This window comes from Diaphorina citri, unplaced genomic scaffold (genome assembly GCF_000475195.1).
Source record: "Diaphorina citri unplaced genomic scaffold, Diaci psyllid genome assembly version 1.1 scaffold112, whole genome shotgun sequence".
NCBI lineage: Eukaryota > Metazoa > Arthropoda > Insecta > Hemiptera > Psyllidae > Diaphorina > Diaphorina citri.
In genome coordinates, this window is record NW_007377549.1 from 289,179 (window position 1) to 315,566 (window position 26,388).

Consider the following 26,388-nt stretch of genomic DNA (forward strand, 5'->3'; position numbering starts at 1 on the left):
ATGTTAGATATATTTTATTTTAACATCTAAACCAGGACATGTGTAACTCGAATCTTAGGCAGCTTAACCATCAATAAGGAATGAGGAATACGTAGGTGCTTAGGTTTTTAGGTGTAATCTTTTTAAAGACCAGACCAGACAGACAGACAGACAGACAGACAGACAGAACAGACAGACAGACAGACAGACAGACATATACACACATACAGACAGACAATGCGATGTTTATCTCGGAAACCCAACAGGAGAAAAGTGCCTTTTGCGAGCTGGCCTAAAACCTACTTTAAAAAACACCAACAATTCTTTTCATGAGGCCCACTGTATCCGATGAACTTTAAAAGTGTAAGGTAGGGACTAAGTTTTACCGCCGCAAGGTTTTTGCACTTCTTTTACCGGATTATCTGGGCAAAACAGAGAGAAGTGCTCTTTTGCCCAGGCTGCTAAAACTTACTTTAAAAAACACCAACAATTCTTTTTCATGAGCCCCACTGTATCCATGACTTTAAAAGTGGTAAGGTAGGACTAAGTTTTACCGCCGCCAAGTTTTTGCACTTTTGCACTTCTTTTACCGGATTATCGTGAGCACCCCCCCCCCCCCAACAAAAACTTTTCAGAAATATCATCCGATCGAATTTTGAGCGCTGCAGGCGAAATTTTTTAAAAAGTATTCTCCTGGTTGTAGCTGAACACTAATTCCAAAAAGCTTCGCGGGCCACCAAAATGGGCTGGCGGGCCACATCGGGCCGCTAGTTGGAAACCCCTGGAATAGAACATACCTTGTTTATCCTGCTCGAATGAGACTAAAAAGTCCCTTTACTCCAGCAGTCTAAATGAGGTCTCATGTATTTTATAGGTTTAAGAACAGAACAACAGAACAAGACCATAACACAAAGAGCAAGAACAAAGTAATCATTTGTCCTAGGGTCTGTTCCACGAAGTTTTACTTCTTGATCTTCCTCCTCCTCCTCCTCCTCTTCTCCTTCTTCTTGTCCTCCTCCTCCTCCTTTTTAGCTTTTGGGAAAAAGATTTTCCACGAAAATCGTGGAAAATTCCTCGACTGTGAAGAAAACCGTTGGAGATTACCAAGAAAATAAAAGCTTTGACTGCTCTTTTCTTTTTACTTTCATTACAGGATGAAACTGTTTTGAACCAGCTAATACTGGGAATTCGAAGTTTAGATCTCAGAGTTGCATATTATTCTGTGAAGAACGAGACTTCCAAATTGTACTTGAACCACGGATTGCAGAGCATCTGTCCGTTCAGCGTTATAGTCAAAGATATTAAAACGTTCATGGAGAATACAAGAGAGATCGTAATCCTAGATTTTCATCAATTTCCTATGGGTAAGCTAACTTAAATCCCTAGGTACCGACCTGTAATTCTACCCATTTCTATCTTCCTTCTCTGTTGAAATGATGAGATTTGTTTCACAAATTCTGCCACTTCTCAAGATTCTAAGAAGTACTGGGACCGGAAGAGGCACCTCTTTGAAATCCTGTAACTATGGGCCCAACCAAGGGTTCCCTAAAAAAAAAAAAAAAACAATCCTCTGGGATTTTAAATTCTCGAAAATATGTAGAATTCTTTGCTCCCGGCTCGCGGTATTTGTCTACATACGTACCTATCTGCCTTTTGTTTGTTTCCAGGTTTCAACGGTAAAATTCCCAACGTGAAGCCTCATGCCATTTTAGTAGAGTATTTAAAACAAGAACTAGAACCCTACATAGCCCCTGCCAACTTGACTTGGAATGCCAAGTTACAAGATTTCTGGAGGATCAACAGAACTCTCATAATTGCCTACAACCATGTTTTTAGATTAGTGCTGAGTGGGTTCAAAATCTAATCCAATGGTGTTTGCTCAGATTTCATTACCCACTTGGCCTAGATACCTTTGACTGGCATGATAGTAGAAGGTACTAGATAGGTATACTTTTCCCAGTAATACCTTCAGGAACAGAATATTGAAAATACCACTTTCACAAACCTACAAACAAAGTAGTTAAACTTTAGGACAGTATGATAAGGACACAAGATACTTATATGCAAAACTGACTTTGAACTGATAGGTAATAATTCTTGTAAAGCTTTTGTAATCTTTTTATTTTCTATCCTCAGAAGGCTCAGACAGACTAGAGCTCAGACCCGAACGCACTCAACCCGATAAGGAAAATCTATGAATATGAAGTTAGCAAACTTTTCGATGAAAATCAATATTTTGAGAACCCCTTTTCCACTCTTTTCCTCTGTGGTTTTCTCTGTGTCATACAGGGTGGTACAGCCCAAGAGAAGTAAGGCTGTCGGGTTCGCTATGCCCCACCCTTGTACACGTAGAGTTCACTTCCTTTTGATATCTTTTTTTCGCCACCCTGTATACATTGTAGAACGAGAAGTTAGCCAAATGTCAAGTAATCAGCTGCAAAAAATTGTGTCCGGATTTTTTGTGATTGATAAATTTGATAATCAAAATCAATAGATGTTTGTTGTTTATAAAATTTAAGAATTTTGTTATATAGTTTGAAGTTTATTTAAATTAAAGATTTTACTATAATTCTCCTGCTTAAAGTGTAATGAAATTAAAAGTTGTTAACTCACCGTCATTTCAACGTCTGAAAGACGAACTCTTTGAAAAGGTATGTCACGAACTCTCAGCTAAAAACTGAGCTTCAAATTGGCAAGGGATGTCACAGTACTAATGCCCACCCTATTTGTATTATGAATAAACGCAATACCGGGTTCAAATTGAATTACTTAAAATATCAAAATATTTTAATTGCATTTTGACCTTCTCCTTCAACCGAAATAATATTTTGTCATTGGTAGTTTTTAAATCTTTTTCGGCAATATCACACTAGTAATATTGTCTTGGGGAACAACATAAACAAAAATGTATAGTGGTGTTTGTTTTTATGCTCACACAAATGGACAAGATAGATGGCTCAAAGGCAATAAAGCCAACAGTATACCTACTCCTATACTACAGTACAAATATCAAAACTTCCTCTTGAAATGGTCAGACAAATTTAGAAATTCAGAGTATGAAATGAACCAACTATAGAAAAATACAGAGATATGTAGGTATGCTTATTTCATAGGTAGGACCACTAACTTGTCCTCTACCTACAAGTCCTACAATAGCATTTTTTCTCATTATTTTCAGGTGTGGGATTTCTCAATTCATCGCAATATGAACATTGTTCTGATTACATTTTCCGAACCCTATGGTATGATGTCTTTGGGAACACGCAAGCTGCGTGCATTTATTTCCATTGTGGAACTAAAAGATATGATTGATACAAGGTACAGCTCCCACAATGCTCCCCCGGAGACAGTATACAATGATTTTAAAGACTCAAATTTTGCTGAAGAATTGGTTATGGTTGAACAAAATGTAAGTATGAAAACTCAATTTTACTGACTATATAAATTAATAAGTAGGTATGTGGGCTGAACTCCAGTAACCTTTGGCTTTCTAACTTTAAGAAAAACCTTTCTTACTATTTTCAACATGGGGGTTTTACCTATTACTTAAATAACATTTCTATATCACCAATGTACAATAATGATTTAAATCATTTTTGCAGGCATATGATCTCTCTGAATGTCAGAATTGTCAAGTATTAGTGATTGTTGCTGATGATGATGGCAGAAAATTCATTTTTGCTTCATCCAAAGTGAAGCCTTACATTGTCTCCAATGAAGGCAAGTCAAAGCTGTGTACATGTCTTGGTGTTTACACATACTTTGACGATGATTCAGATGTTGACCACTGACAACTAGTGTCTCCACGCTCTCTCTTTCTTAATAATTTATGGGTAAGTATAGCCATTGATAATACATGTAAAATTTTAATGAAATGGCCAATCCTCAAGAATTATTGGGTTTCCTTGTCTACTTCTTCCCCAGCCAGATATGGATAAGTATGTAGTCAGGTGAATTAACTCTTGTAAAAATTATAACTAACACCCATATTTATGAACAAAATGTTGGCTCTTAAGTTCGTGCTAAGCATAGTCTCAAGGCATTTGATTGGTCAATTTTGACTTGAGACTGATCTAAGAACGATCATTCTAGTTCATAAATACGAGTGTTAGTCTTGGTGAAATAAGTAAGTACTTACAGAAAACTAATTATTATTTTTTTCTTTTCAGATTGAATTGAAATATTTATGTATGTGACAGTAGCGTTGAATTAAGGGTTTTATATTTTTGAAAATTATTATCTATCACTCCTACATATGTAATTTTAATCTTCATTATTTAATTCCACTTTTTAAACTGATTTTACTTTGTGAGAAAATTAAAGGAATGTTGTGACAGTATTGGTATTTGTACAGTTGGGAATTATTTTTTTAAAGGAACAAAACAGTTCTGTTCATTTTTATCAAGGCATGCAAATCACAATGGTCATGTTGAAGTATTATTCTACTATACAGGGTGGTTCGTGATTTGCGAACCACGCTTATATCTCAGAAACGGCTAGGAATTAAGGAATGAAATAAACGGCATCATGAGCAAAAATTATTCAGGCTAGTGATGATTGATTGCTCAAACTTTGAAGGCTAGGCTCATTTTTTCCCTGACTTGGGGGAGGTGGATTGGAATACAGAAGATGCAGACATTAAATTTTCTATGTATTGACCTAGTACTTGATTTTCTGAGCGAAGTCTTAGATTCTCTTCTTTTACACTATCAACTCGTTGTGATAAATCTGAAACAATGACAAAACAGGGGAATGAACATACAAAAATGGTAACTAAGGTGCTATATCACTTGTCTTGTAGATATATTAAGAGAGATAAATTTTTCAGTTGGTTGGCCCTCTATGCTTTTTAAGCTTGATTTGGCAAGCTTTAAAATGCAAAATAGGATTGTGGATGAAGCAATCAAGTGAGAAATCAAGTCTTGGTTTGTTTTTATAATATGCATCAGTCCTAAGGTATCCAGTTATTCTGGATCCTTTGATGACTAGCAAATACCTAAGAAATACAAAACTGCATTCACATTTTTTTGAATAGAGCTGTCAGACATTTTTTTAGAACACTCTTCCCCAATTGCACATTTAATTACGTTCCTTTTTATTGTTTCACATTGTATATTGACATCAGTATTAAACATTATTTTAGAGTTACCTGAAATGTTGAATAGAGCTGTCAGACATTTTTTTTAGAACACTCTTCCCCAGTTGCACATTTAATTACGTTCCTTTTTATTGTTTCACATTGTATATTGACATCAGTATTAAACATTATTTTAGAGTTACCTGAAATGTTCGCCGTATTCGTCTACATACATATCTGCCTTTTGTTTGTTTCCAGGTTTCAACGGTAAAATTCCTAACGTGAAGCCTCATGCCATTTTAGTCGAGTATTTAAAACAAGAACTAGAACCGTACATAGCCCCTGCCAACTTGACTTGGAATGCCAAGTTACAAGATTTCTGGAGGATCAACAGAACTCTCATAATTGCCTACAACCATGAAGAGACGCAGGACCAGTACTCGGACATTTTGTGGCTCCCCGTTAATCAAAGATGGGCGAACGCTCAAGATTTATACGCCTTGAAGCATTACATGGAAGTGGAATTTACTCAGTAAGTATAGCATCAATAGGTGACTACCTAATTAAGACTTAGAACACACTAATAAAGAGATAATATAATTTTATTATGAAACTATTAGGTAGGTATGTGAAATTTACAAACAACGAGGGTAAAGTTCTATGTCTAGACGAGCACGTTGAAATATCACTGAATCAATGTCAAATAACTGAGAATTAAATTCAGTGGTATTGAACCCGAGCCTTCATTTTTTTCTAATTAATCAGGGTATACATTTACTCTATTTGTAAAATGTGTTCCCCATATGTCAAAATATGAGACCTTGGTTAAACTGCGGAGGTAAAGGGACTTTTCAGTCCTATCCCAGCAGGATAAACAAGGTATATTCTATTCATGTTAACCAGGCGAGCGCCTTGACAACCATGGCAGGTTTTGGAGCGTGTCAACCACTAATTGAACCTTATTTTCAGTCCACCCTGGGGTCCTTGGGCCGCAATGACAGAGCTGACTGCCACAGGCATGGACATTTTCACAGACGACATGAAAGGACTCCGAACAATGGCCTCTTCCGTCAACAAAGAGGTAACATTCTGGTTCCTAGGAGACTGGGGCAACCGAGCTCACATTGTGGCTTGCGACTTCTTTCGAGAGACGAGCATTGTGAAGACAGCCATCATGTGGAATTTGAGGAAAGCTAAAAATTCCACCTGTGATATATGACGTCACGCGGTAGAGAATTGTACGAATAAAATGAGACATATTGCTAAACTATGACGAGTCCTGTGTTTTACTTCTATAGGATCATGTTCTTCTATGAAATTAGCAGCCTCCGTGGTGCAGGCGAAAACCACCGAAGCCTGCCTCGGTGGTGTAGTGGTCAAGGCGCTCGCCTGGTAAACAGGAGGGCGTGGGTTCATTCCCAGCCGAGGCATGAAATTTCATCCTCAATATAATTTGAGAATTTGACCACAATAATAGTAGTAGCCTACTGCAGGAGTAAAGGGACTTTTCAGTCCTATGCGAGAGGTATAAATAAGCACTATTATTATTAACGGCTTCGTGAAAATCTTCGCTTGTTGACTGACTTTTCCAATTTTCTGGTTAACGTTGAGCGGCTGTTTTCACAAACTAAGCAAGTTAATAGTTTCTAAGAGGCAATATACTCTAACTTCTGCAACTCCAACAGGTGACGAACACCTATAATTTTACAAAAGGTTCCTTTATGATCAGAATAAAACGAAGAATCTACCCAACAAGACTATAGTAATGCAGGGGATATAATTACCTACCTATAGGGGAATGAAAATATTAAATTGAAGAAATGCATCAAGAGTACTTTAAAAATTAAGAACGGTATTCCTCTGTGATTAAAATTATTTTGGCTCCCTCTGGCCAATCCTATATTACGGTACCTCCTTACAGCCTTAAACTCCCATTCCATTTTCCTACTCTTATTCAGTCTATTCTTTTAGCCTCAGTTCGCTGTTCGTTTTCACCCATTACCTTCATCCCCTCCGTATCCTCTATCACCCGTTATGTTTCATTCCCTATTTTACAAACTTCACAGACTCCTTGCAGCTCATCTATTATAACTCTCAACTATTATCTTTTATTCGTCTCTACCTTCCTCTCTTCGCTTGAATTTTGCATAATTTGGGACATCCCTACGAACTTTCTAATGTTTGCGCTCCCTAGATTTCCTACAAACTTCACAGACTCCTTGCAGCTCATCTATTATAACTCTCAACTATTATCTTTTGTTCGTCTCTACCTTCCTCTCTTCGCTTGAATTTTGCATAATTTGGGACATCCCTACGAACTTTCTAATGTTTGCGCTCCCTAGATTTCTAAGCTTTTTTTTAGGTATGTACTCCCTAGTTTTTGACCAAGATACTTAGTTCTATGATTCTTTACTATCCATCGCCTTTCATTCAAATGTTAAAGGTATGTACTCCCTAGTTTTTGACCAAGATACTTAGTTCTATGATTCTTTACTATCCATCGCCTTTCATTCAAATGTTCATAAAAAGAACAGCTTTTAATCAAATAAACATTAAGATAAAAATAAACTTAATGAAATAACTACATCCCAATAGACTCTAGCGTAGATGCAGACGTAAGTACTACACAGATTATTTTACAGCAAAACTAAAGAAGTGATAGACCATTGCAGTTTCTGGTAAAATTATTATGATAATTAATAATATTAATTTCCGTGTTTAATTTATAAAATAAATACAAAGTTAAAGTTATTTACAATAAAAATAGAGTGAATTAAAATTAAACAGCGAGCAAAATATGTGTTCAAGCCATAAATGAAAAATGTCATCATGGCACTCTGTAAATAATTAATTAAAATTTTCTATGTAGTGTTATTTAAATAAAGTAAAACCTAATATTTTTGAGAAATGCTAATCTTCTCCAAGCCACATTTCAAGCAATAAGATATAGATGATATAAATCTCATTGCTCACTAAAATTGAACTGAGTGGTCCGGTCGGTGCCAGACTTTGCCTAACCCACAAATTTGAAAATTTCGAGCTACCTTTATTAGGAGGAAGTACTAAAAAAGATCTGTTCCCAGCATCGACAACTATGTTTCCAAATAAAATTCTTCATTTCAGGGAATACTTCATTTTCAGGGTTTTAAAGTTTGGCCCAACTTTAGGTCTCATTATCTCAATTTGAAGAAACTGAGGGTTAGGCAAATCTGGCACCGGACCACTCAACTGTAGATCAGAAGCATATTGCACAATTTTGTTGCCAGCCCATCCTTTTCATCTTTGACATTCCATCAAATTAAAGCTCTGTAAAAGACTTTTCCATCTTTTCCTCCTCTCAGTTGAAGGTATACCAACAAGATTTATTCTGATTCACTATATGGGACTTAGTGTCTAGAGCTAACAGTCAATTTTATTAAAGCTCTTATAACTAAATTGCTAAAGCTATGGAACAAGTATGGCTATCATTTGAATAGGACCATATGATGTACTCCTGGCCATTAGAGGTTTCTTAATTTATCCTGGATAAGTTAGGAGCTGGTTAAATCTCAGCATTTGGCTTTAAGGCAATTAGTTTGACATGCAACCAAAGGCTCCAAACAATTTCCCATCAGTTAAATTTTTAAAATATGGCCAAATCTAAAGCTTTTGCTTTCAGTAGAAAAAAAATCTCTAACAAATTCAACAACAATAAACAACAACAAACAAATTTATAAAAGCTGTTCAAAATGAGATCCATTTGTTTGTACACACTACACAGTAACGCATCCTCTCAGGACCAACTGCGTTGTCTATCATATCTGGGGTCACTGACGCACACAAAATCGCGATTTGTGCAAATTTTTGTAGAGCAAATTTTTTCGAGTGAATACATTTTTTCTTACTCCTGGCCATTAGAGGTTTCTTAATTTTTCCTGGATAAGTTAAGAGCTGCTTAAATCTCAGCATTTGGCTTTAAGGACAATTTCCCATCAGTTAAATTTTTAAAATATGGCCAAATCTAAAGCTTTTGCTTTCAGTAGAAAAAAAATCTCTGGAAAAAAAGCAAAAATTATTCAGGCTAGTGATGATAGATTGCTCAAACTTTGAAGGCTAGGCTCATTTTTTCCCTGACTTGGGGGAGGTGGATTGAAATACAGAAGATGCAGACATTAAATTTTCTATGTATTGACCTAGTACTTGATTTTCTGAGCGAAGTCTTAGATTCTCTTCTTTTACACTATCAACTCGTTGTGATAAATCTGAAACAATGACAAAATAGGGGAATGAACATACAAAAATGGTAGCTTTGGTGCTATATCACTTGTCTTGTAGAAGTTGTAGATATATTAAAAGAGAGATAAATTTTTCAGTTGGTTGGCCCTCTATGCTTTTTAAGCTTGATTTGGCAAGCTTTAAAATGCAAAATAGGATTGTGGATCCCAATTTTCAAATATAGAAGATTTATTTTACCATCTAATGTATTTTGAAGCTCTAACACTTGTGAGATCAGACGAGCTTTCTCCTCTTGTTCATCAGGGCTCACATCAGGATCCAAACTGTTACGCCCAGGACTACTGCTACTATTGGTGAAAGATGAGGATATTGAATCTAAACTGTGGTCTGCTCTGATAGGACCTTCTGAGTTTTGAGATGACTCGACTTCATCACTTATTATTGCTGAAAATCAAATCAAATCCAACTATATAGAGATGAGAGAATAAACAGGTGAGTTTCAAATTGACAATTTTGCATTTAGTTTGACTGTTGTTACTATCTGTAAATAGTTAAATAGAAAGGAAAACGGCTACTTTCCCTGTCGCGTATAATATCTCTAGTAGCGCAGTCAAACTTTCTTGACTTGGCGGGGCGGAGCACTACCGCGCTCCTTAATATCCTCATTAATTTTTAGATCCCCTCCCTTATATCTGGGTGAGGTGAACAGTCCTTTCTTTTGTTTAGTTTTACAAATTGCGTAATGCTTGTGGGAGGAAAAGAAATGCTGAAAGCAAACAAAAAGATGTGTAAAACTTATGAATCACTATACCTTGAGGATCATCATCTGCAAGTGGAATATTATTGATATCTTCACTAATTTTGATTTTGCAATCCATGGTTGTTTTTAGAATAGTGCTGAGTGGGTTCAAAATCTAATCCAATGGTGTTTGCTCAGATTTCATTACCCACTTGGCCTAGATATCTTTGACTGGCATGATAGTAGATATGGGGTGGAGGTACTAGATGGGTATACTTTTCCCAGTAATACCTTCAGGAACAGAATAATTATTGAAAATGCCACTTTCACAAACTGTAAAATAACTACAAACAAAGTAGTTAAACTTTAGGACAGTATGATAAGGACACAAGATACTTATGCAAACTTGATAATTAAACTGACTTTGAACTGATAGGTAATTCTTGTGAAGCTTTTGTAAGTAGGTAATCTTATTTTCTATCCTCAGAAGGCTCAGAGCTCAGAGTAGAGGAGGAGAACTATCGATAGTAGAGGAGGAGAACTATCGATACTGAAATGTTTTTGTGTAGATTAAAAGAAGAAAGAAAATTAAACTTGTAAGTACTTTTATAATGATATAAAAAATTAGGTATTCAATTTTTTTTTATGAATCAATTTAAAAACTCAAATTCATCATGTAGAAGAGAGATATAATTTGGCTCATTAATATAAAAAAGGAGGTTTACAAAGACTGGGAAACTCCTTGTTTCACGCAGATACATTTTCAAGTATGAATTTAGTTCAGTTCAAAGTCTATTCTTCCATAATTATTTTTTGTAATTTACCAAAATTTTATTTTGTTGTTTGATAAGCAAGGAATGCAGTTGATTTATTTTTGGAGCAGGATTTCTCTTACTACTCCAGTTGGACATTTTAGATCCACATTAAATTTGCACATGTACTTACCTAGTAATTAGGCAGCAAGTATGTAATAATAATGTTATTAAAAGTAGGTATTCTATTGTGCTTGATAGTGATTACCTTTTCAATCATACATTCACTTTTCTAGGTAAATAATGATAACCAGTGTCTATTAAAGATCAAACTGTCTTTATTGAACCATGATGATTTATGAAAATTTGCCATTAAAATAAAAGTATCTGAGTTTAGGTTTTTATTTTTTCTTATTTATTTTTTTCAATGGATGGAAAGAGTTCTTATGATTTTGTAACATTTACATTTATTTTTTTTTTTTATAATTTTAATTCCATATATCTTAAAATACAACCTAGTCAAAAATAATAGTTAATTTAATATTTTTGTAAAGACTTTTTATTATGTTTTTCCTTTTCTTTATTTATTATTTTGTTATATTATTTTCATTATTCTATTTTCTTGTAAAATATTTTTGTTCCCAAATATTTTTTTGTATTGCCTGCCTATATTACTTACAAGTATGATTCTGTACCTAAATGAAATAGGTAGTAAAAGAGGTTAAAGTCTTCATCTCATTAAATTAAATAATAAAAAGTTATTAAAACAAGTACACTCTCTATACATTATCTCATAGTTTTTATCAAGGTACGTCTTGGAATTATGCCCATGTCTTCTTCAGGAGAATGCAATATCCAGTAAATTGTTTATTCATACAAACATTAGAATGTGTGTTAATTATTTAACTCCTTAGTTCACGTTACTGTCATATATTACATCGAGGACTACTTTCAACAACTTTAAATTTAGTTGTAAGATTATATACTTATATTTTTTTCGTAGGATAGGTACATAAGTATTACTGGGTGCGTTAAAACCGGCCTTCCACATTTTGTAAGATAATGTTGCCACATTAATAACGTAGGATAGGTACATAAGTATTACTGGGTGCGTTAAAACCGGCCTTCCACATTTTGTAAGATAATGTTGCCACATTAATAATTATCAGCTTTCATGAACTACACATTCAACAAATCAGAAATATTTGCTCTCATTGTGGTGTAAGTATATCTCAAATAGTTACTTGAACGTTCTTGGGATTTTTAAATCTAATAAATATTTATTACTTTTCAAAATAATAAATACTTGAGCTGGTTTTAGTTGCACCCTTACACATTCAACAAATCAGAAATATTTGCTCTCATTGTGGTGTAAGTATATCTCAAATAGGTACTTGAACGTTCTTGGGATTTTTAAATCTAATAAATATTTATTACTTTTCAAAATAATAAATACTTGAGCTGGTTTTAGTTGCACCCTGTATTTTATATAATTATTATGTTTGTTTTCATTTGTTTGTGATAAAAATGGACTTTTTATTACATCCCCGTGTTTGCCATTTTATTACTTAAAAATTAACAAACTTTAGGAACCTTTGAACAATACAAAGAAACCAAACTGACTATTTTTCGAAGCTTTTGCAAAGCTCTGCCATTTATATTCAAGTTCCAACCTAAGGGGTGTAGTGTTTAACGCAGTGGACTATGGAGGTTGATGGTTCGAGTCCAAGTCAAGTCATAAACTTTAGCAAGGTGTATTAATTGAGGAACGACATTTGTGACAAGCATTCATGCTTAACACAATGAAAATTCCTTTTTATTATTAAAGTCCCATCATCCCTTGAATTGTTTCGTCAATACAAGATAAAACGTTTGTTTTGTCACAGTTTTGTCTGGATTTGTTAATTTATCTTTTGTGGGCGTACAATTTGTTTTTTATTTAATTATTTGTTTATTTATTTCTATTCTGAATCTGTAGAATGCCCCCACCCCCTACTTTCTTTCCCTGGGTATTAACTCATATACATTGTGACAGAAAGCTGGTGGATTGATCATTAATTTTATAATATTTGGGCATTTTGAAAACCAATTTTCTTATGTGTAAGTACTTGAAAAAAATATGTACATACCTGTAAGAGTAGGTACTTGAAATCTTTTTATTTATACGTCTTACTAAATGTGACTTAAATTGGGAGGAAAATTTTGATTGACAAAATCTACTACGTCTTAATAAATGTGATTTAAATTGGGAGGAAAATTTTTATTGACTCGTCCTTTTGTTTATTAATGTGTCCATGCTTGAAGAGCGTTTTGATAGGAAATTTGATAGGTGAAAAAAGTACAAAATAATTAATAGTAACCGGGGAAAGAAATAGGGCCTAGGAACAATAGGACAATGAAATTAGGGGAGAAAGTGTTTGTTTGAGTAGGTATACATAATTATATCTGGATCATGATACATAGCTTTAAGAAATGTAGATTCACTTTATCAAGTCCGTATTTAATAACAGTAAGTTCATGAAATTATGATTAATGCTATCCTCTCTTAGGTGTAGTTTTTATTAAAAGTTAGTTCAAAATAAGTTAGGAAGAAGATTTTATGTTTTTCACTTACCCTCCGTTTAGTTATGCAAAATATTATTTAATTAATTTAATTTATACCTTTAGTGTTGAAATCGGGCTGTAAGGCTCATTTCAATGATTTTCATTTCCTATTTACTGTCTGTTTTTAGTTGAACCAAACTTGAAAATTGTCGATTTTCCGCATTTTATTTGCTCTTTTTTTAGTTAGTTCCTAAGATTTATTGTTTTGTGTAAGAAGTCCTTTTATTTTTTATTATGTCCATAATATAGATATTATTTGATTTTTTTTTTTTAATTATTATTACTATGATTTTATACTATTTTGAAAGAGGAGCTGTGGATGGTTTAATAATAAAAGAAATTATAACATCTTTTTCTCTTTAGAATTTGAAGAAGAAATAATACGTCATTGTCCTTTTTATTTAGCTTTTAAACTATGAGAACAGGTTACCATGTCAAGTTTGATAATATAGAGATAAGGAGAAGAAAAAAATCTTTAGTTGAACAGAGAAACAAATTAGTAGTTCTGATGATAGCATAAGTAGACGCTGAAACATGTTGATTATAATAAATCAATCAAGACCCGAAACCTTTTGGTTTCTCCAGTTTAAAAGGTGAAATACACATTCACCTTTTAAACTTATTCTTCGCTCCTAGTGATAAAGCGCTTGCTTGTCATGCAGAAGCTCCCGGGTTCGAAAGCCCACCATATATTAAAATTTGTAAACGTTTTTCGATTGTAAATATTTCAGGTGTTGTCTTTTTGGTGTTCTCGTTGTGACCCAGAACCTAAATGGGAATGATTGTGTGTCTTCTTGTCCATCTGACGAGAGGCATACTACGGGATGGGCATGCTACGACAAAAACCACTCGATTCTAATGTAGCAGTTTCTTCATTGTTACGAAATAAAAAAGGCTCTGAAACACATCTTTTTTTAAAATATAAATACACATTTACAGTTTAGCTAATGTTAAAGCTAAGGTTTTACACAGAAAATTATAAATATAAAGGCAAATTCGGAAGACAATCCAGACTGTAGGTATGCGATAATCTTTCTGCTGAAAACACGTAGGAAAGTACAACTAGGCATGTTTATATTTTTTTCTTACTTTTTTCATCTAAAGTACATACCTACTGCAATCCTATATGCTTAGGAATTAGCTTTTTTTATCCTGGCGTTTTAAAACGACCTTTTTGCTTGAGGCTTCAGTATAATTCCTAACATCACTTGTCAATAATTATGAAGAAGTACCTAAAGAGAGACAGAGAGAGAAAAAAAATACGGTGAGTATCGTTCTATCGTTGTAGATATAGTACGGAGTACGTTATAAAAATTAAGTATTAGCATCAGAAATTTTCTTACCAAGTCGACAACACATTTCTTTGTTAAAGCTACCCTTCATAGAAGGTCAGCATGGATTTTAAATAAATTAATTTCTTCTTCGTTGTTTCCCTCTGTGGTTCGCTTATCACGACTAACGGCCTTCTTATCTCCTGATAACAGGTATTCTAAAGACCTGCACAACCTGAAAGCTATACTTTTGATTGTTGGATTACTTTTCTTGGAAGGTGTGGTTTCATAGTTAAATAGGAAAGGGCCATCGTAGCTTCTATCCAATGGTTCGCTTATCACAACTAACGGCCTTCTTATCTCCTGATAACAGGTATTCTAAAGACCTGCACAACTTGACAGCTATACTTTTGATTGTTGGATTACTTTTCTTGGAAGGTGTGGTTTCATAGTTAAATAGGAAAGGGCCATCGTAGCTTCTATCCAATCATAGCAGAGATGGAAAATACCATAGCCAATAACCTATTGGTTGTCAGACTGTATCCTTTTAACCCTTTTTCGTGACATGTGATTACTTTGTAAAAAATGGCCATTATATTTTAACTGACGGATGAGAATATCTCATAGATAGTGCCAATTATTATATTTTAGCTGATGGGTGTGATTTATGGCTGAGGCAATCTGAGGCATTGCCTGTCACTTATAGCATTACCCATTAGCATTAGAGCCTGTCCCCTATATCCTGTTTTCCCTCAGGTTGCCCTGTGCTAAATTTATACACACTAGATCTGGTATTTTTTAATGGAAAGCCTGTCCCCTATATCCTGTTTTCCCTCAGGTTGCCCTGTGCTAAATTTATACACACTAGATCTGGTATTTTTTAATGGAAATTTAACTGGGTACCTATCGACATAATAGGCATTTACTTAAACTTACCAATACAATTGAAGGGAATTGAGCTAATAATAAAAGGGGTGGATAGTGATATGTGTATCCTTAAATCTGATGTATCCCATACGCACATTACTAGTAAACTTAGCCAAAGCAATAGCTCGGTGAAAAGAACGTAATGTGGGGTGTAGAGTTTCCTATCTTAGGACAGTTATTCAGTATCATTTGTAGGAAATCTTGGGCAAAATGTCCAGCTTTCAATCAATTTAATTCCTTGTCGATTCCTTCCATAAACTCCGGAATTGTTGGTGGCAAACAAACTGACATTACTGCATAGGCCCATTTCTAGGCTCCAGTTAAATGTCTTTGTATATGATTAGGCTCAGAACCCCTAAATTGATCTCACCGTGCCTGAAAAAAATAGCAGTGTAATCGTAAATTACTACGGACTGTAAAGGATGGATTTATTTCTTCATTTATTTCTTGTATCTTCTACTTATTTAATAACTGATTGTTATAGCTGTGGATGACAGTTTTATATCACCAAAGGGTTGAAATATGCGAGATATCTTGATTGACATATTGTGTTTAATTATTATGAATATGTTAGGCTCAAACTCCAAAATGTCTGCCAGTGTGAAACAGGAAAAAGGGCTGATTTCAATCATTTCAGAACCGTTGTTTTAAAGAACTATACTTCGCGGCACGGTGCACCTACTAAAATAAATTACATCCCAATATTCCGAGAGGAAAGACTCTGGGAACACAGCAAACTTTTATGTCACATACCTTCTCTGATTCTCGTAGAAATTTCCATATCCAAGACTCCTTCTGGGATACGAAAATCCCGATTTTGTAAGTTGATCTACTCTTATTTCAAGGGTTCTTGGGTTCTCAAAAGTTCCTCCGTTTTATATTAGCCGAACCCAATATAAAGTATAGCAAAAAACAAACGTTCTTTGTTGTCCAAACCCACATTTCGGTGTTTGCCCCTGACAGAGAATGCAAAGTGTAATCAGTATGCTCGCTGTGTAAACCCAATATAAAGTATAGCAGAAAACAAACGTTCTTTGTTGTCCAAACCCACATTTCGGTGTTTGCCCCTGACAGAGAATGCAAAGTGTAATCAGTATGCTCGCTGTGTTGAACAAGAATATTTTTCTTTCTGGTATTTCTGTATTTGGTAAACGCACAATATCTTATTCTAAACGTGTGTCCTGATCTGACACAAAGCTACTGTTTGCACATTCATAATTAAATTAAATCATAAGACATTGTTGCTATTTGCTTTTGATACATTATGACGAGCTTTAGGTAGTATTACATTACTGGGTGTGATAGTTGATTATTATAACAGGTATCTGGTATGTAGGTATCATAATGATTGATGTTTTTCAATTTAAAACTGAGAGCTTGTTATAAATTTTATTGACAAATAGGAGGTCGTATTGATTTTACTTTCAACATTGCATTTGTTTAATTTTAGGTAAAAATATCCAACGTCAAACATGATTACTTCTACATTGTTTTCAATCCAACATTTCCTAATACGATTTGTATTGGCACATACCTACTCATAGTAGTTATTAGAAGCGGGTAACCCGTCCTTTTACTTGTGTTTATCTAATATTCTCTCATACTAACTGCAAATGTACAATTCGTTCTGTTTTGATCCCTGCATCTTGATCAGCTCAGGAGCTAGCGGTCATCTCAGACTTTTGTATCGACGAGATTATAAAAATTTATAGCAGGCATGAAGAGAGACCAGAAAAAAATGTATCAATTATAAAATATCCAGCTTATTGAATAATACATCAGTTCAAAACTTCAAATAAATAAGTGTTGATCAGCTCAGGAGCTAGCGGTCATCTCAGACTTTTGTATCGACGAGATTATAAAAATTTATAGCAGGTATGAAGAGAGACCAGAAAAAAATGTATCAATTATAAAATATCCAGCTTATTGAATAATACATCAGTTCAAAACTTCAAATAAATAAGTGCCAGACAAAATGATGATTGTTCAGAGCGGCGCTTTCTGATTTAATAAATCTGTTAACAACACATAAACTTTCAATAATTCACATTGGAAATTCTTTGTCTATGCTGACATAAAGTTATCTTTTTCTAAATCGACATGAGTTGATCAGTTTAGGTTTATTTTTTTCAAAAAAAAAAAAAAAAAAAAAAAAAAAATCCGAAGAAACACCCCTCCCTAAAACCCTCAAAACCGGGCGAAAAAATCCGCTATTCTTAGTATTTCACATCGGTAGACATTTTCTCACAGGAGAGTAGACTTTATGTCTGATATATCTATAGGTACTTATTACTTATACTTACGCTGTAAATGTGACTGTCTAGTTTTTCTTAACTTATTAGTGTAAATCAACGATTCTGCTTAAATTTTTGTTCACTCTTTTGAAGAACTTTTTGGTGCATGAGTGGGGGATACCTACTATGAATATTGAAGAGGATCTGTTAATTAATACCCTTTTGTTAATTAATTCAAGAGGATCTGTCATTCAAATTTCTTTGATCCTAAATTCATACAGCTACTCGTACTAGTACAAATCCTTTTACACCACGCTTGTACAACAACATTTACAAAACCTTAGGGTACAAGGAGCAATTATGTGTCCAAGGCACTCACAAATCATTTTTACTTTCTTACAGTAAGTACCACCATGGGATTTGAACCCGCGACCTCCTGATTATCAAGTGAGTGTTTCACCACTGATCTGGGAAGGCAGAAGCTTCTCTTGTCAGAGAAAGAAATGTGTTGTCGACTTGGTAAGAAAATTTCTGATGCTAATACTTAATTTTTATAACGTACTCCGTACTATATCTACAACGATAGAACGATACTCACCGTATTTTTTTTCTCTCTCTGTCTCTCTTTAGGTACTTCTTCATAATTATTGACAAGTGATGTTAGGAATTATACTGAAGCCTCAAGCAAAAAGGTCGTTTTAAAACGCCAGGATAAAAAAAGCTAATTCCTAAGCATATAGGATTGCAGTAGGTATGTACTTTAGATGAAAAAAGTAAGAAAAAAATATAAACATGCCTAGTTGTACTTTCCTACGTGTTTTCAGCAGAAAGATTATCGCATACCTACAGTCTGGATTGTCTTCCGAATTTGCCTTTATATTTATAATTTTCTGTGTAAAACCTCTTTTACAAATACTCGTAGGTGCCGTCCTTTATTTGCCAAAACAGATTTTACTGTAATAACCTCGGGTTTACAAGCTGCCTTTATTTTGATCTATTTTGGGACGTTTCTTTATGCATTAGCGATCAGAAAATAAAACGAATTTCAATTATGAAACTTTAGATTCAAGTTCTCCTTATCATAGTATGTACTGTATTTTAAATTAGTGGAGGTGCTAATTTCCCGTCATAGCAGTTTATGGTGGAGGTGCCTTTTTCTCCGATTAGTATTGAACACGTAGATTCTACTTTATTTTGATCTATTTTGGGACGTTTCTTTATGCATTAGCGATCAGAAAATAAAACGTATTTCAATTATGAAACTTTAGATTCAAGTTCTCCTTATCATAGTATGTACTGTATGTTAAATTAGTGGAGGTGCTAATTTCCCGTCATAGCAGTTTATGGTGGAGGTGCCTTTTTCTCCGATTAGTATTGAACACGTAGATTCTACAACTGCTACATTAGAATCGTGTGGTTTGTGTCGTAGCATGCCCATCCCGTAGTATGCCTCTCGTCAGATGGACAAGAAGACACACAATCCGTAGATTCTAAGGTACCGTGGTATTTATTCTCGTTTCATAACGGACAACAAATCTAAAAGAAAACTAACTTCCATACCCAGTTATTTATAATTATCCAACAATAAATTTTTATTGTTTTATAATATGGCTTATAATAAATTAATTATTGTTTGAGTCTAGGTATAGCTTTGATAAATCAAGCATGGTACATGTTCCGCTTTTATTAGTGCCTCTGTAGATGATACAAGAGCCACCTTACTACTAATTGTAATCGTAGATATAATACTTTAAGTAGGATTCTACCCACTTAATATAAGTAAAATCGTAAATAATATAAAGGTTTAGGTAGGTAACTCTTGCGTATTAACGTAAAGTCTAAAGCCAATTTTTAAATGAAAATTCGGAAATAGGAGAATTTTCAGCTGTTTGACGAAGACTTGTGTGTGAGCAGCTTATCTTCTTGAAAATTTTCGCGTCACTCTTATTAGTATTATTCTATGGATCAGTTGATGCTATTAATTTAGTATTTTTGGCAGTATAATGTAGTTCAGATTTTTGGAAAATCTTCTTGAAAATTTTCGCGTCACTCTTATTAGTATTATTCTATGGATCAGTTGATGCTATTAATTTAGTATTTTTGGCAGTATAATGTGACGTTCTAGTATAAAGGCTTCTTTCAGGGGAACTTGACAAAGTTTTGATTGAAGATAATGGTCATGAACTCATCAATATGCTCGGACGTTAGCAAGAGAAGACTTATACCTACCCAGAAAAAGCATCAATAACAAGGTAATGCAAGTATTAGATTATTATATTTTTTTTCTATTTATGTCTGCGGAAAAAAGTCTTTTGTCAGCCGGTTCTGAGAGCTTTAGCGAGTGATGTGTCTTCGATTTTTTTTTTAGTTGGAGTTAGTGATAATATGGAGAAATATCATGATTTGAAGTAAATCCCATATTTATAAGAATAATATGACGTCATGCTGTAAGACCAAACAGTAAAACCAGGAGCTTTTTTCAATTCATCAAACAAAGATTCAACAAATGACATTCTTAAAATAATTGAGAATAAAAGTTCGAGTAATATAAACGCCAATTTAAGATCATGGATACTAAGGACTAGATTCAAAATGAAACAAATATGACATCTCACACGAGATCAATCTAGTTTTTAGTTGCTCATCCTGTGCAACAGAAATGTTATAAAACTAGAAAAACGTGAACATCATATTTTTAAATTAAAAAAAAATGATCGAATTTTCCCATGAAATGTAAACAGCTTAGAGAGGATAGATGAGGTGATAAGTACATTAGTTATTTTATGGCACAACTTTGATTATAGACAACAGGGAAAATAAAAGACTAAACAGGAAATAACTTAGATACTAATAATACAAAGGAAATTTTTCATATAGATCCGGGACCTCTCAGAAGAAACAATAACAACAATTAGATGAAAAGGACCAGCAGGTTGAAGACCCCTTGTTCCGAAGTGTGCAAGTCGGACATCGGTTTCATAATAAATAACAATAAGTTTAATCTGAGGCTCGAAATTCTTCTAAAATACACGTGGTTATAGGCTTCCTTCCTGTGTCGAAAAAGTTTCACCTTACTTGTCCTTGAATTTACAACCACGCATTAAACTGATTTTTTTGTGCGTGAGCGCAATCAGTTTTGAGAAAGTGAAGGTAAAGTAACCAAAATCACATTGATTCAATAGCAAGCAGAACTTCTAAAGTTTATGCTACAGTATCCTCTTCAGGCCTATAAGATGCACTAAGGAAACTTTACTATTGATGACATGTGTGCTGTATGGGATTAGAAAGTGAAGGAAAGAATTGAATGAAACTCAAGTTAAGAGATGCTTTTAAACAGAGACATGTGAATTTCGGACCGAATTATTGAATCTTAACGTATGGAGAAAAAATAGAGTTCACAAAAATATGAACAAAAAAAAACAATAATGAGAAGAAAAATATAATGGAAGTTAGACATTTTCGGAATGAAGAGTATAAAGAACATCCTAGTGAAGTGAAATATTGTGTTGATGAGTTAGTTTGGACAAAATTCCCTCTAGCCTGTAGGACTAACAGGTACACAGCCCAATCGTAAAAATGTTCAATATAGCTAAATGAAACTAAAAGAGTTAATACTATACAAGTAAATAAATTCCACAAATGGAACGGGGAAACTTCTTGAGAGGTCTGACTAACTTACTTATGTTACAATTAGTGGATGTGCAATATAAACATGAATAAATAGGTGATTTTTGATTTTTAGGGAAATTTAGGTTTAGATTGTGAACTTAAAGTAAGTAGGTATTTTTTACTCATTTTATTTATATGTACTACAGTTAGAAAGTTAAGCGTTGATATTAATAAGTATGAGTGAGTGTTAAAAAAAGTTAATGAATAATATAGTTAAAAAAACAATCAAAATTGGTTAATAAATAAATTAAAATTAATATAACAAAAAACGAGAAACAATTTGAATAAGTACTAATAATGTTAATAAATAAACATAAATACGTATGTATTAATAATATTATATAGGAACTTAGTTCATTAAAAAGGACAAAAAACTCAGTTTTCAATTTTTATTATTGCAATTGACATCCCATTGAATAAACAAATAAAACGCCATGAGCAATAAAATAATTCAAATTCACTTTATTTTTAGCATTTGTGCCCTACCCCACATTTTGTCAACCTGTAGAAGTAGGTCATAAAAAGGAAAAATAAGAATGACTGTACTGTTGATTGATAGATATAGTAGGTACCAATATAATGCAAATTACAATTTTTTGTTACCAGTAATTTTTGGCGATAATTTTCGCCACATGAAAGAAAATAATAAATCATCGAAGATGTTCTAAGAATCGAAATTGTAGAAGTAGGTCATAAAAAGGAAAAAAAGAATGACTGTACTGTTGATTGATAGATATAGTAGGTACCAATATAATGCAAATTGCAATTTTTTGTTACCAGTAATTTTTGGCGATAATTTTCGCCACATGAAAGAAAATAATAAATCATCGAAGATGTTCTAAGAATCGAAATCAAAGTAATTTTACAGTAACAAGATATAATAAAAACAATACTATCGCATTTGCTTTGTACGTGAGATAACTAACGTAAAAAAACTGCAAACATAATGAGATTTCATTTTGTGACGTCACACTGTAATTAAACGGTTGCTGATTTTGATTTCAACAAATATGATCGCAAAACGGACATACCTTTCATATTGAAATCTTACAAGTATGATAATTCAAATGTTGATGATTTTTTCTGAACGAACACAATTTAATCGGATTTGATTAAATAAAATATTAAACTACTGAAAATCAAACATTGATGCACTTCCAACAGATAGGTATACAGTTATTTAGCCATTACACAATGATTATTTAGCCATCACATTAAAATAACTCAAAAACAAGATGAAAATAATGGCAATGTAAAAGGTGTTATGGAAAACACTTGTCTTGTTTGTTAGTAGGTACACATTTAGCTAAGAATTCTGATTAACTTTGTAAAACCAAATTTGAGTCTGAATTTCAGGGAATTTAATTTGAAAAACGGCTATGTCGGGAATGAGATTTCATGGTACAAGAGGGCCTACTTATCATATTAGGATCAATAGGATGGAACTAAAAATAAAAAGTAAACGGGGAGGAGAGAGTTATAGGAAAGATGACTTCCAATCTTTAAGTTAAGGAAAACAAAACAAATATGATCTCATACTTTTCGTAGATCAATCCATACAGGAACAAAGCAAGAATTAGTCATTATGTGTTCTTAATGTTACAATTAGCACAGCATTATTCTGCATTCGCACAGCATTATTCTGCATAGAACGCCGGTAACGAAGACTTTTCAATGGAAACCATAAACTTTAAAGCTGTTTTATTGAACACTCTATTTTTCTATTTAGACCCTTCTTGCACAACACATGTACCTACCACTTGTAGTAAGAATTGTTGTGAGTCCTTCAGGATTTCTAATAAATCTGTATGTAGAGCACAATCTCACCACAAAGATGCATGTTTCGAGAATTTAAAAGTGAATTTGAATATAGTAAAAAGAATATTGTAAATCAAGAACATGTGTACAAATGATAAAGTAATAGATAAAAGTCTAGGTAAAACATATGCAAATTTTACAAAAACAAAACCAAATCAAGATTCTGGTAAAGGGTGGTCAGGCGTAAAACAAAAGGATTTTCTCGGAGAGGAAATCTAACAAAAACAAGAAAGTAGGAAAGTTTAGGAACGCATAAGTCTTTTAATGCTGTAGAAAGATAGACCAAGTCTACCTGTCAGCTAGATAAAATGCTTTTTTCCCCTTGGCACCCTGACGCCAAATCGAAACAATTAAACTCAATTTTTTATTCAATAAAACAGATTTTGAAAAATACTAGAGACCATCAAGGTGACATTGAACTCAGGTTAGATTGTCTCGCGGGGTACTTGTGGGTACTGAAGGCGGGCCGTATAGTGGCACCTCATGGTACGTAACACTATTCGTTTGCTCAATATTATCATACTATACATAATGTGATTTCTTTGTACTTGGGTAGTAGAAAACTAATCACACCCCAATAATACTATCGATTTGCAAGTAAGTTTAACACCAGAAAATCTAAAACTTGTCAATTTAGCAGAGCAAGTCAGAAATGAGGTATTTAGCAATGCGACATAAATAATTTGCTACCTAGCAAGCTCCCTAATAAGAGCCTAAAGTTTACAGAATAATGAAAATAGTAATTATAATCATAAAGTTATCTATTTTTTTTATTATTTGTTAAAATAAATAAAATTTCTATACACAAAAAATTAACTAAATTATATTAAAATTTGTTTCGATTAAAAAAGTGTATAGGTACAACAATAAATAAATAAGACACAAAACAAAAATATTAATAGAAGTCCAATTTTTGTAGAGTTTTAAATAATATAAAAATTCCATGTGCATAAACTAGACAATTTATTTTGGAATGTAATTAAAGTTATTTTACAGTAAAGTTATTAATAGGAATTAGGTATTAACAGGATACAAAATTCAGCACTTGGAACTTTTCATTATTATTTATTACACAATTACAAAAATATCACTAAAAACATACCTCTTTTTTGAAAAGAGAAAAATAAACATTCAAAATGGAGGAAAAAATATAAAACACATTCACAAAACAAAAAGAGCAATACAATTTCGCACATGCACCCGGAATAATAATGAAAAAACATTGCAAAACAAGTGAGAAACATGAATAAAAAGAGAAAACTGAAGTTTTTTGTAATTTTTGTTGAATTGGAAAAATCCTAAGGAAGAAATTCATGTTATGCTTAAGTAAAAAGGAAGGACAAAAGATCAACTTATTTAATATTATTATTGAAGTTACATTACATTTCATTTACTTTCATGAAACTATATTAGTGAGTAATTATTTAACTATCGATTAATTACAAAGAAATGACTATTAATGTATTAATTAAGTACTTGTATAAAATAAATGACTAAATTAGTCTTACATTAGTTACCTACCTAACAAAGAATAAAATAATAATAAACAAAAGGAAACAATTTTCACATTTTTTTTCGTCAGTTTTACATGAAGGATTTTCCTTGCGAATTATTCGAGTTCTACTTACAACAATAGCTGAATGAATTTACAATAGCTTCGCTAAAAACGTAGTTATCACAAATAAAATTATTTTTATTTATTTATTATTATTTTTGTAAGTAATATTAGTTTAAAAATGAGGTTAAATTTGTTATTATTTAATACTAAAATCAAAATAGGAGAAACTGTTGGTTAGATATCTTCATAATGTCAAAGAAGGGAACATAGATATTATTTACATACTTAATTACACTAACTCCAATATTATTCATAATCAGTAATCAGTAGCCCAGTAAGTATCACATTGGCTAGGTCTAGGAAATTAGGAGTAATAAATTACAATTTTTCGCCTTTGTGCTACAGCAAGGTCCTGGTAATATTTTACAAAGAAATTACCTTGTATAGTTTCCCTATGATAGAAAGTAAAAAAAAAGAAAAAAAAAAGTTACAACTTATTTACAAAGTTGGAGTTAGTGATATGGAGAAATATCATGATTTGAAGTAAATCCCATATTTATAAGAATAATATGACGTCATGCTGTAAGACCAAACAGTAAAACCAGGACTGCAAACATAATGAGATTTCATTTTGTGACGTCACACTGTAATTAAACGGTTGCTGATTTTGATTTCAACAAATATGATCTCATACTTTTCGTAGATCAATCCATACAGGAACAAAGCAAGAATTAGTCATTATGTGTTCTTAATGTTACAATTAGTACAGCATTATTCTGCATTCGCACAGCATTATTCTGCATAGAACGCCGGTAACGAAGACTTTTCAATGGAAACCATAAACTTTAAAGCTGTTTTATTGAACACTCTATTTTTCTATTTAGACCCTTCTTGCACAACACATGTACCTACCACTTGTAGTAAGAATTGTTGTGAGTCCTTCAGGATTTCTAATAAATCTGTATGTAGAGCACAATCTCACCACAAAGATGCATGTTTCGAGAATTTAAAAGTGAATTTGAATATAGGAAAAAAGTAAAAAGAATATTGTAAATCAAGAACATGTGTACAAATGATAAAGTAATAGATAAAAGTCTAGGTAAAACATATGCAAATTTTACAATTTAAAAACGAATTTAAATAAGAGAATTTGTTGGTAAAGATCGTTATCTTAATTCAGCAGTGGATTGATAACAGCTGGTTATGATGATGGTGACGATGAAAACGAATTAAATTTTGTTTACCTATTGTACAGTTTTGTGATTAAAAGGTTAGCAATTACTTCAAATAGGTAGAAAGAAAATAGCAAAGAAAGAGTTTCAGTCACCTTTGGCGGGGGTTTAGGTGATAAATACCTATGTTGCCCCTTCAATTGCATAAGTGCGGGATCCCGCGCTGGATCCCGCGGGATTGGCCAAATCCCGCGCGGGATCCCGCGGGATTGGAAACGTGCGGGATTTGCGACCCCTAACTACACCATGCATGAGGAGGTACCTACTCCAATGCTATGCTGGAATTTTTTATTGTTAGAGAATTATAAGCTGC

At 33.2% G+C, this 26,388-nt stretch overlaps 3 protein-coding genes and 2 long non-coding RNA genes across 5 annotated transcripts in view; 4 read left to right on the forward strand and 1 right to left on the reverse strand.

Annotated features, from left to right (window-relative positions):
- Positions 1–6,329, forward strand: part of LOC103524671 — a 10,974-nt gene extending 4,645 nt beyond the window's left edge. The window contains exons 5-7 of the mRNA XM_026820018.1: positions 1,133–1,343; positions 5,315–5,588; positions 6,026–6,329. Of these exons, the coding sequence (XP_026675819.1) occupies positions 1,133–1,343; positions 5,315–5,588; positions 6,026–6,275 (735 nt within the window). The 3' untranslated portion in view covers positions 6,276–6,329. The remainder of the gene's footprint in view (positions 1–1,132; positions 1,344–5,314; positions 5,589–6,025) is intronic.
- Positions 2,451–4,296, forward strand: LOC103524661. The gene is made up of 4 exons (XM_008489693.3): positions 2,451–2,630; positions 3,158–3,388; positions 3,582–3,812; positions 4,149–4,296. The coding sequence occupies exons 1-3, from the start codon at positions 2,568–2,570 to the stop codon at positions 3,768–3,770; spliced, it is 483 nt and encodes a 160-aa protein (XP_008487915.1). The 5' UTR covers positions 2,451–2,567; the 3' UTR covers positions 3,771–3,812; positions 4,149–4,296.
- A 1,478-nt stretch (positions 6,330–7,807) lies between the features above and the next one.
- On the forward strand, positions 7,808–9,148 carry LOC113465477. The gene is made up of 2 exons (XR_003390178.1): positions 7,808–8,562; positions 8,956–9,148. It is a non-coding gene; the product is annotated as an uncharacterized LOC113465477 (long non-coding RNA).
- On the reverse strand, positions 9,049–10,351 carry LOC103524660 (short coiled-coil protein B). Its single transcript, XM_008489692.3, has 3 exons — positions 10,083–10,351; positions 9,509–9,715; positions 9,049–9,297 (listed from the first exon to the last, which is right to left on the reverse strand). The coding sequence occupies exons 1-3, from the start codon at positions 10,147–10,149 to the stop codon at positions 9,155–9,157; spliced, it is 417 nt and encodes a 138-aa protein (XP_008487914.1). The 5' UTR covers positions 10,150–10,351; the 3' UTR covers positions 9,049–9,154.
- A 216-nt stretch (positions 10,352–10,567) lies between these two features.
- Positions 10,568–12,006, forward strand: LOC113465476. The gene is made up of 2 exons (XR_003390177.1): positions 10,568–11,770; positions 11,853–12,006. It is a non-coding gene; the product is annotated as an uncharacterized LOC113465476 (long non-coding RNA).
- Positions 12,007–26,388: the final 14,382 nt, after the last annotated feature.